This window comes from Clavelina lepadiformis, chromosome 6 (genome assembly GCF_947623445.1).
Source record: "Clavelina lepadiformis chromosome 6, kaClaLepa1.1, whole genome shotgun sequence".
Classification (NCBI taxonomy): domain Eukaryota; kingdom Metazoa; phylum Chordata; class Ascidiacea; order Aplousobranchia; family Clavelinidae; genus Clavelina; species Clavelina lepadiformis.
The window spans coordinates 4,678,066-4,692,294 of record NC_135245.1 but is presented as its reverse complement, the minus strand read 5'-3'; the positions used below and the strand labels follow the sequence as shown (position 1 = coordinate 4,692,294).

Sequence of the window (14,229 nt, the reverse complement as noted above, 5' to 3'; positions counted from 1 at the left end):
ATATACGGTTAAGCAACGATGCGTGAAGTTGTATCCTTTAAATGAATATATACAACAAATCCTGCTATTGTACAATTTTCAACATTTAGTGAAAAGCATCAACTTAATGTAATATTTCATTGCCACTTAGCGGTAAATCTTTATTTAGAAGGTATTTTTTATAAAAAGGTAATTTTTCTTCTGGGTTCAAACAATATCAATCTATTAAAAATTTTATTTTTTGTCATCCACGACTTGGGGACATACATTTTGATGCCCGTTCCTATTAGCATGTGCTTAATATAGCCTACAGGAGAAAATGACAAAACCAATGAAATGTAAAGTTTACATGAAAATAATAACGGTAATAACCTACTAATAACTCCAAAAAAAAATCTAAAACATTTATACACAAACCAAAATCAAGCAGACGAGCTAGCGGTGTGTTCAAGAAACAAATGATTAACAATCGGTTCAATGCTGTATACTAACCGATGGAAAAAGAAAGCCCACCATAAAGGGAACCCTATCGTAGGTTGTCCTGGATAAGAATATATATATAAGCCTATGTTTAATAAAAAACAATAAAACTAAAAAATTAACAGAAAGCATGAGGGGTTAATACAATATACGAAAGTACTTGGTGCTGCATTATCACAATGCAGATTTATGTAACGGATTAACAACAACATTAGTGCAAAATATTATAATAGTGCGTCATTCAAGTAAGATGACGAAGCAAGGGAATACATTTTAATTTTTTAAATAAAAGATTGACTTGTTTTCCATATATTTTGTATAATTTTATGTGTAGAACATTCGAAAATTTTGGTCCAATATATTGAAAAGTTTGTTGAGAAATAGACTTAGCTTACTACAGAAAAAAAGTAAACATTGTTTTGGCTTCAAATCCATTTATTTCTTAATTATCCTGAACTCCCAATATCACGCATGATCACGTCTTGAAAACGACGCTAATTAGATACTGTACTGTAGACTGCAGTAGCCTACGTCCTATGTTAATGAGACTAGTTTTTACGTAAAAGTTACAGAAAAATAAAATCTATAAAATTTATGTAAACCTAACATTAAAAAGATTTGTTTGCAAAGTTTGGGCGGCTTGCATGTAATGTTAAAAGATTACGTTTTTAAAAAATTTATTAGGCTACATTTTTTTGGTTTAGCAAGTAAGACTGGAAACTATAGCTTAACATTATTAACCTATTTTAACAGTAACAGTAACTTTTTGAGTATAACAATAAGTTAAATGTTATTAAATAACATTTAACTAACTTTGACAAATGTATAACTACAAAATCAATTTTTGACGCTTGGTGGAGTTGCTGTGCATTTGATGCAGGGATTGCCACTTTGTACTTAACACAGTTTGCACTTTGCACCTTGTAGGTTAGGTTCCGTTTTCTTTTGTACCGTACCAAGGGAAATTTATTGAAAAAAGTACTTCCGGACAGAGATTCAGTACTTTTTTTTAAAAGTTCCGCGGCACAGTAATTCGGTACTGTAGTACAGCAGTACTGCCTACCAATGTATATGACTGTGCACTAAACCTACATTCTTGATAAAAGTTTGGTCAGTTTGTTTTACTTCATAACTTTAGAGCAAACAAGTTGACAGATAAATTTTGGAGTATATTTAAATCCTGTACGTATCTATAAGTATATGATATAAACTTGCTTTTAAAAGTATTTAATTTGACTGAACTCTTGTTGTACGCACCTTTTGCATGTAGAAATTTTGTGATAAACTCATTTATATTGCCTTTTAGAAATTCTTGTTTTGCCACACCGGAAGGTGATGTTTATTTGTAAAAAAGGCATTTTATAATTGAGGTTGAAGCTGGGAATAGGGATTCAAAACATAAGAAAATCTGCCTAGTTATGACATCTAACCAGTATGAAATTAGAGAAAGTGTTGTAAATATAATTCAAGAAGCAACATTTGAAGGTAAGTAATTTACTACAAATCTATATGCGTGTACAGTATTTGTATCGCATATTTGTACAGTAATTGTAATTGCATCGCCGATCTTTGCATAATATCAAACCTTTTAAGCAAACAAAAAGGTTATTTCATTGTTTTGTTTTCAAATAGATGGGACTCCATACCAACCAAAGACATCTGTTTGTCGAGTCAGGCAACCAATACATGGTTTTACTGCAACAAACAAATACAATTGTATTTTAAACATTGCAAAAGATACTAATACACTTATATTGCATTGTTATGGTGTACCAGGAAATGGTAAATCTGAAACTCTGCGGAAAGTTGCTCAACAATTTCCATTTGAAAATTCTCCATTGTTTGTCAAATGGCATATTCAGTGTAGAGACAGCGGGCATGATGTTAAAACAGAAGTAAAAGAGCTGGTATCTGCCATGTGTAGAAATGGTATTTTAAATAATGATGAATATCAGAACATTGTAAACTCTGTTGACTGTGATACAGCAAGTCATCTAATTGAGTGTTTGAAGAGTAAGCACATTCCTGTACTAATTATCATGGAAGATTTGGATTGGAATGGTAAAAGTAAAGAGTTCATTAGAGACATTTTACGTTCTATTAAGACAATTGAAGACATCTGTAGATTTCACATATATATTGCTTCACGAAAAAAAATTGCTGCTTTGTCTGAAGACGAGATTAGCGCATCTAGTGTATATAAATTGTTTAAAATAGAAGGATTTGGGGAAGAAGAAGGCCTGAAGTTTTTGTTGGATGGAGTGAAGCAAATTAACAATGATAAAGAAGCTGCAAGACAAATTTACCACAGGTTTAGTGGTTCTCCTCTTGGTTTGAGAGCAGCCAAAAGCTTTTGTAAGAAATCAAAAATTAATTATGATGAATATTTGGATTTGTTAACTACTGATTCCAGCCATATTCTTGAGCAAGAAATTGCTGTTCTGAAGGAAGAATATGGAGAACAATTTATACATGTTTTTGATGCAATTACTATGCCGTTTAAGAAGCTGTTTGACAATGAAGAAGTTGAAGATAGGTTGCAATGGAAGGTTCTTTGCTGTTTGTCTTATATGAATTACGATAGAGTTCCACGGTTTCTTATAACTGAGTGTTTTCAAAAGTTAAATCAAGCAAGAAATGAAACTATATCTCTGAGCAATGTGAAATCTGGAAAGCTGATAACTCAGCTTTCGGATCACGCAATGTGCTCAGTTACAGACGAAGAGGATATTACATTTCATGAGGTTGTCACACATGCATTTCGGCATCAAAGTAAAGCTTCTTCTATTGAAGGATTTGATCCTCTGCAATCTGCTATCCTGGTTTTAGCTGGGATAGTAACAAAAGATTTGAATGAAAAGAAAAACAAAAGAAAAATGTTCAAACTTGCGCGCCACGCAGAAGAACTTATGCAGCATGTTGAAAAAAACAAATCTATACTGAAATTAGGTGCTGATTGGGATTTGTTGAGATTGATTATATGCTACCTGTATGAAACATTTGGAAAAGTTATGTTATCAATATCACCTTCTTACTATAGTTTAGCTATTGAATACTTTGTCAAGGCACTTGAGCTAGTATGGGAGGATGAGGATGTGGACTTGTGGAGCAAGCAATCGGGCCAGGAAGCAAGGATTGCCCAATATGCAGTAGATCAATATTTGATGACTCCTGCTTCTCCAGGTTTTGCTCATAATTTTGCATCAAAGTTGCAGTTGTATTTAAGTGAACCAATCTTGAAGTTTCTCAAGCAAGAATCAACGGATGACAGAAAATTTCAGAAGGTTAAAGATGAAATCTCAAAAAAACTTGGTGGTACTAGCAATAAAGTTATCATTAATTTACTAAAAGATTGTGGACTTTTCCTTGATGAAGTATATTATCAGAAAATTATCTTTCCAGAACAAATTGCTTCCATTTTGCACAGCAGAAGTCAAGTAGTGCTTTATAAAGAAACGCCACCAACAGATGAAGAACTTGAAGATTCAAAATGGTTTTCTTCTTTGGCATATGCAATAGCATTAGAGTGCAAAGAAAGATTTGGTGTACAGTTGCTCATAGAACATCTTGCCATTAAAGGTGGTAGCATACCCATTTTGTTAATGAAGAAACACGATTATAATGCACTCATAGAAGTCAAGAAAATGTGCTGTAAGGTGCTGGAAAAAACAATGAAACTAGCTCGAATGTATGAAAATGGCTTATTAAAAGAGGTGTTTGGCACGTCTGATATTACTGAACTGCAAACTTTAAGAAATCTTGTTAGGTTACACAGCAGACTTCTTGGACACAAATTTTTCGTTTCTATTTCTCAGGATGAGTTGGTGAATTTGCAGAATGATGGTGATCAATTTTGCACTCAATTATACGATTTAGCTGAGAGATTTTTAAACAAGTCCAATGCTTGCATGAGTTATGTTTACTGTGGCAAGTTTTATGCCGTTACTGGTAAATTCGATAAAGCTATTGAATGTTTCAAGAAGTTCTTTGCTGTTGAAGAACAACAAACGCACAATGTGAAATCATGGGCATGCTACAACTTTGCCAGAACAGTTTTGTGTGGAAAATTGGAATTTGAATTTGAGGAAGCCATTACTCGAAGCCAGAAAGCACTTAATTCTAATGAAGTGATTGGTAGACAATTAAATGCAGATTTGAAAGATGTACTCAAGAAATTAACTCATATAAATAGTCAGTAATTTTCAGGAATATTTGAAAGAATGCTGGAATAGGTTAATTCAGGGGTTCCCAACCGGTGCTACGCGTACCACTAGTGGTGCGCGGGAGCTTTTCAGGTGGTACGCGAGCAGCTCTCCGTTGCATGCGATATATAGTAGTATAACAATTTAATTTTGAGTTGCGTTTTGTGCTGTGTGGTTTAACGGACTCTGTGATGTTTTGTTGGTAATTTTGCTACTTTCGCTGACTTTACATCCAGATTCATCATCTTGCAAATAATTTAATATTGGATCAAATTAGTTGTTTTGAAAATAGTGGTACGTGTTGACAATCCATGGTGGCTAAGTGGTACGAGAACATAAAAAGGTTGAGAACCCCTGGGTTAATTGGTTGATCACTAATTATTAGAAAAGTTCCTTTCAATTTTTGGATAACAAGAGGGATCTGTCGAAAGTATTTACGATTATATGGCATAGAGTATGCAAGAGAGTTGACTGACAGAGAATAAAAATTAATTGTGCATTTAAATGCAAAAAAAGCAAAATCATGTTGCTACAACCACATTTGTGTGTAGTTTGGTATGAAAATCGATATATCATGACAGTTTGGTTTTATCAATGGTTGTTTGTTGATAATTATTTAGACAGTATTAATTGGTTTATAACACCAAATTACTGAATATCTGCAAAATAACCGGTAAATGAATATGCATACAACTCTGGCTGCCTGTGTAATAATTGAAAGTATCATTGGATTGTAATTTATTAGGACAATTCAATAGTTTGTGACTGTGTTTGTGTTGCACTATATACATCTGTAGCTTTTACCGCTGAAAACATTCTAACTGCAGTTAATAATTGCTAAATACACTCTGCTCTAAATATATATTTTTTACTTTATTCGTTATTTTTACTTTTTCCACTTTTTTTCTGTAGATTTATAGTGCATTTAGTTCATTGGAAGTATTCGCCTTCAGAAAAGATAGTATTAATTTTACCAACTTTAAATACATTGATTAAATTTTCAGCCAAAGGTATATATCACGTTAACACATTTTACTTTTTGTTTGAAACAAATAGAATTATTGTTTGCTCTGTTATATTTCATATTTTGCCTTTTTTAATTGTTTGCATAACACGAGCAGTAGTTACATCAACAACGTTCATTCAACTTTAACCAGATGACCTTCAGTTCGCTGTTATATAACACTAGCTCAGTCTGGTATTTATCAATGATCAATTATGTCAACCACCTTACATTATATTTTGATTACTTTTGTTTGTTTTCATTGTAGCTACTTTTCTACATGTGTGTTTTGTTAGTATGATTTAGTGTATTTGATCTATTGTCATCTGACTGGACTGCAAATTTAACACTTAATTAGTGATTGACAGTTTAGTTGTTTATTGATGCCAAAAATGTCAATGCATTGATATGCAATTACAGCACATTTACTTCCATTTGTAATTTTAACCTTTGTATTAAATTCTTCAAACCTTTATGCAAACCATAAATATATCATTAAACAAGTATTCACAGGTACCAAGTAGGCAGTGGAATAATAGTTTAATGTAGGTTGCATTTCTGTTCATCAAATTGCCGCCAGGATGTCAAGCCCTACAAGATCAGTGCAGAGTGACAGTTTTTCAAGTGAAGGTATGTAATATGTGAAATAGTTAGTAAAAGTGTATAAAGTAGTAAGTCCAAGTAAATTACATAAGCTTTGATTGGTTAAAAGACTGGCATAAACCCATAATAAAGAAAAAAACATTATACAGTATTCAGTATGCTGAAGACATGAAATGTCTAAAAGACATACAATAAAATAACGTTCATTGGAACATGCATCGGCCTTGTCATGCAGTTACTGGCATATCTTAGCAAAAATGAAGGCAATCAACTGCTACCTTTTAATACCCTCTGTGTAACTCAGTTATAAGAAAGCCAATAATGGCATATGGATCATATACTTTTCAGGAAACTCTAACAGGGATTATCAAACGACTGTTCTCAATGTTAGTATAGAAGGAAGCAATGTTACTATCGGCGATGGAATACAAGGCAAGTAATATACTTATGCATACAGTCTATGTTGTGTGTATATGCATCCTTGGTGAATGCCCTCATCCTAGGGATGTAAAAATAGAAACTTCTATGTTAGCAAGCATCGAGTATACCAAACATGATATGTTGAGTTGTGCTTTAGTTTTATTGACTCATGCTTGTGACGCATTGTGAGGCTCCAGATGTTGTCTCAACACACAGGTTTTATCACATAGGTGAAGACTCAGTGTATACATTTACAACGATTCTGGACTTATTAAACAAACCCTAAACTCTTGTTAAACAAAATCTAGAGTCGCTAATAGTTTGATTTTTTGTTCCAATGATTGATTGTGCTAGTCACTACACTTGTACATGGGGTGAATATCAGCAAGCTTAATACTCAACCTCAATTTATGCATTACATTTACATGTCAAACTGAAACGATACAAACTTTTCCATTTATGTGTCTGTGAATATGCATAAGTTAGACATTGCTTTAGGAACAAAAAACCTCATTGTACATATGTGGAGAAGTCAAATGTTTTAATGTAACTACTAATCATTTGAGGTACCCAATGAATGATGTTTTGTCTCAACTGTGGTACTGGGACCGCATTGTGGTGTTGTGGCAACTGCAGTTCGTTGTAATGTTTGCTTTAACGTAGCACTTATTTGCCTTATTTCAGACTCATACCACCAAATCTCTTTCCGGGGAACACTATAGGTTTTTAATGTATACAATCAATAAACATCAATTTTCTGAACAATTGAGGAAGTTATAGGAAAGAAAACACTTGGGATAGCATTGCATTATTTTATTTAATATCTTTCAGTGAAAACAAAGATGGGCGAACAAAGACAGCAATTAGAATTAGGAGCCTGAGAGGTATATTGCTTACAATGTAATCAGTTGAAGTCTCCAGTATAGTACTCCAACGTTTTAGACAAACTTGTAGGATTATTGACCAATGGCTTATGCTAAAAACATTGATTTGAATGAGCCAAACTCGTGGTGCAGTGGGACCACTCGTGTTAACGCATAAAACTGGACTCAACTGACGATTGGAGCGATATCATACTTTATTTTTAATAATTTGAGTCAACTTTTGAATAACTCCCACGTGTTTAATCATAGTTATGTGACGTGCGTTGCCTCAGCTCTAAAAATTTTACAGCGGGAAGTAAAACATAACATAAGGTGTTTTGGTTTAACGTTAAAAACATTAAGACACTCTTGAATTGTTTATCCGTTTATAGCAGTCATACTAACAGTTGGTCCATTGGAGCAATCGTTTACAATTGGGCGACTTTATGGTTCAACGGTTTGCTTTTAACTTTTCATGTCTAACGTCCGAAACCATTGTTCATCTTTGCATGCATTTCTGTTGTAGAACTGTGCACAGTACATTTTTCGTGCACAATGCAATGCAGTACATCAACATTTTTTGCTAATAATTAACATAAAACTGCAAAGTTACGCGAAAGACAGCGTTCTCTTGAAGTTTACGAGTGACGGTGACGCAACCGACGTCGGCTATACTGCTCGACTGTGAAGTGTAAAGCACCATCATCTATGACTACATAATGTATTGTTTATTGTTTATCATTCACTGAGAGGAGCGGCAGTATGCCGATGTATATTAGGCATACTTGCAATGAACGTACAGGAAATGGCGGCAAACACCAAGTGGTCCCACTGCACTACTGCTTTCCGGTGGAATTATGCCATTGTCGTATATTTGCGCGGCGACGAAAATAATACACCGGTCAAGAGATAACCAACACTTAAGTGAAAATATGTTTACAGCGAAACGTTGACAACGCAAAGCGTTTGGAATTTTAGAATTATATATAAAGGTGATCCTCAGGTTAACAATCTATTGGTCACCAATGAAACCATACGGTGACCTGTCGATTCTTTTGTACAAAAAAGGTACATTTTCAGGCTAAGACGTATTTGTGATGCTGCAGTGAATGTTACAGAACAAGTTTGGTTTATTTTTTATAACTTCACCAGATTTAGTCACTGACTTAGCAGGAAAAGGATTTAAGCGAAACCTTTTTGGCATGTTTTGGTAACTGGTTGCGCTTCATCTAAGCCAGGGGTTCCCAACCTTTTTATGTTCTCGTACCACTTAGCCACCACGGATTGTCAACACGTACCACTATTTTCAAAACAACTAATTTGATCCAATATTCGCACAGCAGCATTGTATTAATAACAATGACAGCAGGCAGCAAGATCGACAAAATAGCTTACTGAGTGCAGAGAATTTAGTACGGAAAGAAATAAAAGTGTTGTTCGCATATTTTAGCAACTCAAAATTAAATTGTTATACTACTATACTGTATATCGCATGCAACGGAGAGCTGCTCGCGTACCACCTGAAAAGCTCCCGCGTACCACTAGTGGTACGCGTACCACCGGTTGGGAACCCCTGATCTAAGCGAGCCATTGTTCAATTTAACCTACGTCAGCACTGGACGATTGTGTTCATCGCTCATATAACTTTTAATTTGACACCATTGACATTGTATTGTTTACCATTATGAACCCGCGTTCGTGCTCTAACGACTGAGACGCTACGTCTGTCATCGTACCCACCGCTAATACTGCACTACTTTGCTACGATTAGATATAGAGTTTTTAAACGCTATGTTTATATTTGTTCCAGTGTCAGCAGAGTTTAATAACGAATAATGCCGGATCTATAACTCTATATAATGCTAACCTGAAGAGCACTTTCAATAATGTGTAAGATTATTTCGAAACATTTCCGAATGGTTGCTGACTTACAATTTCATGGTGTGAATGAAAGCTAATCGCGCTTTGTCATTCGCCTTTACTTCTTGCAGTAAAGCGAACAAAGAGAAACAGAACGCGTCCCACAAATGAAAATAGGAAACAATTTTGATAAGAACATGCATGGAAATACTAGAATTAATGTCTGCAAAGATAATAAAATACTAATGAATACTGGCTTTAAAATAGTTCTGTTTAATCAGAATGGAACTGAAGTTTTTATGTTTTAAATATTTTTCTGTTCTTAAACTTCAGGTAGTCGTGGGCCTGCAAGGCAAGCTCCACCGAAACCTTCATCTGTTGATCTGCTACGACAACCAATTCAGCATTTTACTGAAACAAGTTGCTACACGAAAGTTTTAAAGCTTGCCCAAACGAACAACGTTTTGATCTTACACTGCCACGGTGTGCCAGGTAGCGGAAAGTCTGAAATAATTCGAAAAATTGCAAAACAGTTTCCATTTTATGGTGAAGATGTTGGTGAGGATGCAGTGCATGTGAAATGGCACATACAATGCCATGATAGTGGCCACGACGTAAAAGAACAAATGACAAGTCTGATTGGGTCCTTGCGTAAACATGCAATATTGCCACCCGAGGATGACTATCAAGGTATCATTCAGGCTATAGAGGAAAACACTGCTCAACCTTTAATCACAGCGCTCGAAAAAGCAAATATTCCTGTTCTTTTACTGCTGGAAGATATAAACAAAAATGAAGATAGTATGGAATTCACTAAAGATTTATTGCGATCATTAAATTCTAAATGTAAATTTCATATTTACATGGCAACTCGTGATAAGTCTGTTGGTTTGAGTGACAGTGAACGCAAAGACATTCCACATTATTATCTAAAACATGTCAATGGTTTTGAAGAAACCGAAGGACTCAAATTTCTGCTTATTGATCTCAAGGATGAAAATGTAGAAGAAAAAGAAGCCGCTAGAAAGGTCCTTGAAAGATTCAGCGGATCACCACTCGGGCTAAGAGCAGCAAAAGGTTTTTGCAAAGAGTCAAGAATAAGTTACAGGGATTATTTGGATCAACTTTCGAGTGATGACAAATACATTCAAAGTGAGGAGTTTCAAAATTTGAGGAAAGAGTTTGGTGGTAAAGCCGTGCATGTCTTCCAGGCTGTTACAATGCCTTTCCAAATCAAGGAGGATTCTGACCAAGACGAAGTTCTGAGGTGGAAGATACTGCGCTGTTTATCTTGCATGAATTACGATAGAATACCTAGATCTCTTCTTAATGAATGTTTCTGCAAGTTATGTGAAAATGGTAACAAAAGTCCCTTGCAAAACAAGATAAAGTCTGGTCAGCTGATTACCTTACTACTCAACCATGAAATGTGCACCAAAACTGACGAAGACGAGATCACCTTTCATGAAGTTGTTACGCGTGCTTTTAGATCACAGAAGCCAAATCCCGTAGTAAAAAACTTTTATCCTTTAAAAGAGGCCATCTATATACTGGCTGGTTTAGCAACAAAGGACATGAGAACCAAAAAGAGGTCAAATGAAATGTATAAGCTTATCAGACATGCAGAAAGTTTGCTTGAACTTGTGGAACAAAACATGGATCAGTTGATGCAGGCAGAAGATGCTGCTCTGCTGCGATTGCTGATTAGTCACCTCTATGAAACGTTTGGTGCTGTGATGATGTGCAAGTCTCTTGCTTATTACAATGATTCACTCGTCTATCTGGATAAGGCTCTAAATTTGGTTTGGGAAAATGAAGACATTGATCTTCTGAACAAAGGAGAGACTTCTGCAGTGGATGTTGCCAAACAAGTGCTGCAGGCTTATGCAGAGGCAACTGAACCGACTGCCAACCTGTTCAACCAATATGCATCAAAGCTACCAATTTACTTTGATGATGAGATGCAAAAATACCTGGAAGGAAAAAGCAAACCTAGATCAAAATTTAAAATGGTAAAAGATGCAATTAATAAGCATGAAGGAAATGGAAAGTTGATTGAAGCTCTCAGATCTTGTAAAGTGTTTTTGGATGATAAACGTTGGAGACAGGTGTTTTTTCCTGAGCGAATCGCATCAATCCTTCACAGCACAAGTCGTGCTTTGCTATATGCTGATGCTGAGGAAAGAACTCCTGATAATTTGGATAAATTCATGTGGATTTCTTCTCTAGCTAATTCCATTGCTGTGGAATGCAGGAAAAAATATAATGTGGGCTTACTCTGTGAGCATCTTTCTAACACAGGCGGTATGATACCGATTATGCTGGCTAACAAATTAGATACGAACACCCTACTGGAGGCTGAAAAGAAGTGTGTGGCAGTATTGGATAAAGGCTCTCATTTATTTGACATGTATGAACAGGGTATGCTGAAAGAGGTTTATGGGCCATCACATGATTCAAGTCGTTTGCAGGGTCTGAGAAATCTCGTACGGATTCATGCTAGACTGGCTGGTAAAGATAATGCTTCAAGTGCAGGAGATAGTCACTGCGAAAATCTTGTAAAACTTGCTGAGAAGATGAAATCCTCGTCCAGTGCAACATTATGCTTCATTTATGCTGCAAAGTACTATGCTGTCAAAAAAAATTATGAAGATGCTATCATATGCTACAAGAAGTTCTTTGAGCATGCAGATCCTAAAACAAGATACCAGGTTTATTGTTGGGCTGCCTACAACTTTGCAAGGACTGTGCTTGAAGGGGAGATCAAAGAAGAATGTGAGTGTGCAAAGGGAAAGTGCGATAAAGTGCTCAAAGGCAATGAAGTTATGGGTGCAGACTTGAATCGAAGACTATCAGAAACCATGGAGAGAATGAAGGAAAAGTTTGATACTGAAAATAAAAATCTTTATTGAGATCTATGGTTGGAGTAACTGTACTCTTTAGTAGATCCTGGACTGCAAAGCACGACCTGTCAGATGCAGTGACCGCAATTTCAAAAATTATTAACCATAGGATTTCTTTAAGCAGATGACCGAAATATCACGGTAGGTTGTTCTTACATTATCTTGTAAATTGCGATAGCTTGAGGTCAGTTTTATTTGTTATCCGTTATCTTTAGTGATCAAACATTTTGCACTTACAATTTTGTGTGTTAATTTTGTACTTGGGGAATCGTTGCATCTGGTTGTCAATATTTTATTGAGCACAGGGGATTATGTGTGACACTAGCACTGCAATAATTTTGGACTTGGACAAATTCAACCAATTAGATATCTCTCTGTGTAGTTTTACACAATTTCAGAGATTTTTGCATTTAGCCACTCTTTGTGTAAGTGCTGTTTTTCCAATTATGGGTTAGGTTTCTTTCTTATGCAGAAGGTTGTTCCTGTAAGACTTTGGGATGACTGATATTTTTAGTTTTATTTCGTTTTGATTTTGGTTTTACCTCGTATATTAATGGCAACCGTTTTAAAAACTGTATAGTTTACTAATTTTATTTTTAAAGTTAAAGAAATTAAATGAAAACTTGTAAATTGCGTATCATGTTTCTTTGTTTACAAGATTTAAGTACGCACAATTATGTCCTTTTAACATTTGTATGACAGCAGATAATGCTGAAGTTTTTAGTGTATGTCAGCATGCAAATTCTTGTTTTATTTTGTTCAAGTAAGTTATAACTGTTGTACATTAATTTCTGTATGTTGTTTTTATTTGGATATGCCATTTGGTAAAGTAAATTGTAAAATCCAAAACATTCTTGCTCTTCAATAACATTCCTCAGTGTGAGTGATTAAACCTATTTTTTCTCCTATAAATACTTTTGCCCACTTTTCAAGCCTTAATAGTTGTACATATTCTGTTGCCAAACATTTGCTTCAATTAAGTTGTTTTTAAAATGACTTTGGCTATATGCAAATTAAATTTTGTTGTTACTTCAATGTGTGTTCTCAGGACAGAGATTCTGATTTGTATACATCAACATTTTTAACTCTTAATTTTTATTGAACTCTGAAGAATAACTATTATGAAGTAAGTAAATAAAGTTAGATGTCATACATCATTCATCTAGACATCAGCTGAAGTAAATTTTAAGTGATTATAGTTTTTTTAAACAAAAAAAAAATTCTTTGTGTAGTAATATTCACGATTCACATTAGAAATTTTACATCACATAAGAAATTTTTAAATGTTAAGAGCACTGACAGCACGGTGGTAGAAAACAAACCACTCAAGTTTACAATATACACTCAGGTTACAATAATTAATCATTTAACAATCCGATAAGAAACGCGAAACTGAACTCACCAGTTAAAGTTCGGATATTTAGTGACCGTATAGGTTGTCCACTAACTACAGCACTCAATTATTCTCTCTCTCGACTTATTTTTGTGAGGTGGACAACGGTCATATAAAGGTCAACGAGCGCAAAGAAACCGATGAATGTTTCCTTGCATAGTCACGCCGTTTGAGAAATGAGAACTCATACCATCGAAGCAGAAGCAAAAAAAGTTATCAATCGTCCTCCCTCATATTGTAACAATAGCCGCCAGTGTACACGGTGTTTATGGCGAATATCTTTGTTGTGTAATAATGTATTCAAGTAATACAGCAGCGACTAATATTTGTCATACTATGTACCACGTCTCACGGGGCCATGAAAAAATATATTCTATAACTGATTAACCAGGACAAGGACAAACTTCTTTATAAGTTATACATAAATATATAGGAGGAACAAATATAACTATACAATATTAGTTTTGGGTTTATTGTCTGGATTTAGTATGGAATTACTTTACCTTATTTCCGTAAATTTCTT

At 34.8% G+C, this 14,229-nt stretch overlaps 2 protein-coding genes across 2 annotated transcripts; both read left to right on the top strand.

The window, feature by feature from the left end:
- Nucleotides 1–1,744: 1,744 nt before the first annotated feature.
- On the top strand, nucleotides 1,745–6,177 carry LOC143461915 (uncharacterized). Its single transcript, XM_076959857.1, has 2 exons — nucleotides 1,745–1,944; nucleotides 2,092–6,177. The coding sequence occupies exons 1-2, from the start codon at nucleotides 1,878–1,880 to the stop codon at nucleotides 4,656–4,658; spliced, it is 2,634 nt and encodes an 877-aa protein (XP_076815972.1). The 5' UTR covers nucleotides 1,745–1,877; the 3' UTR covers nucleotides 4,659–6,177.
- LOC143461914 (uncharacterized) lies at nucleotides 6,166–13,348 on the top strand. The gene is made up of 3 exons (XM_076959856.1): nucleotides 6,166–6,294; nucleotides 6,616–6,699; nucleotides 9,744–13,348. Exons 1-3 carry the CDS (start codon nucleotides 6,246–6,248, stop codon nucleotides 12,320–12,322), a joined length of 2,712 nt encoding a protein of 903 aa, XP_076815971.1. The 5' UTR covers nucleotides 6,166–6,245; the 3' UTR covers nucleotides 12,323–13,348.
- The last annotated feature ends 881 nt before the right edge of the window (nucleotides 13,349–14,229 follow it).

Excerpts from the sequence above, each read along its gene's own strand:
- LOC143461915 (XM_076959857.1), top strand. The coding sequence starts at position 1,878 with ATGACATCTAACCAGTATGAAATTAGAGAAAGTGTTGTAAATATAATT. Across the intron at positions 1,945-2,091 it reads TCAAGAAGCAACATTTGAAG|ATGGGACTCCATACCAACCA; the intron begins GTAAGTAATTTA and ends GTTTTCAAATAG.
- LOC143461914 (XM_076959856.1), top strand. The coding sequence starts at position 6,246 with ATGTCAAGCCCTACAAGATCAGTGCAGAGTGACAGTTTTTCAAGTGAA. Across the intron at positions 6,295-6,615 it reads TGACAGTTTTTCAAGTGAAG|GAAACTCTAACAGGGATTAT; the intron begins GTATGTAATATG and ends TATACTTTTCAG. Across the intron at positions 6,700-9,743 it reads TATCGGCGATGGAATACAAG|GTAGTCGTGGGCCTGCAAGG; the intron begins GCAAGTAATATA and ends CTTAAACTTCAG.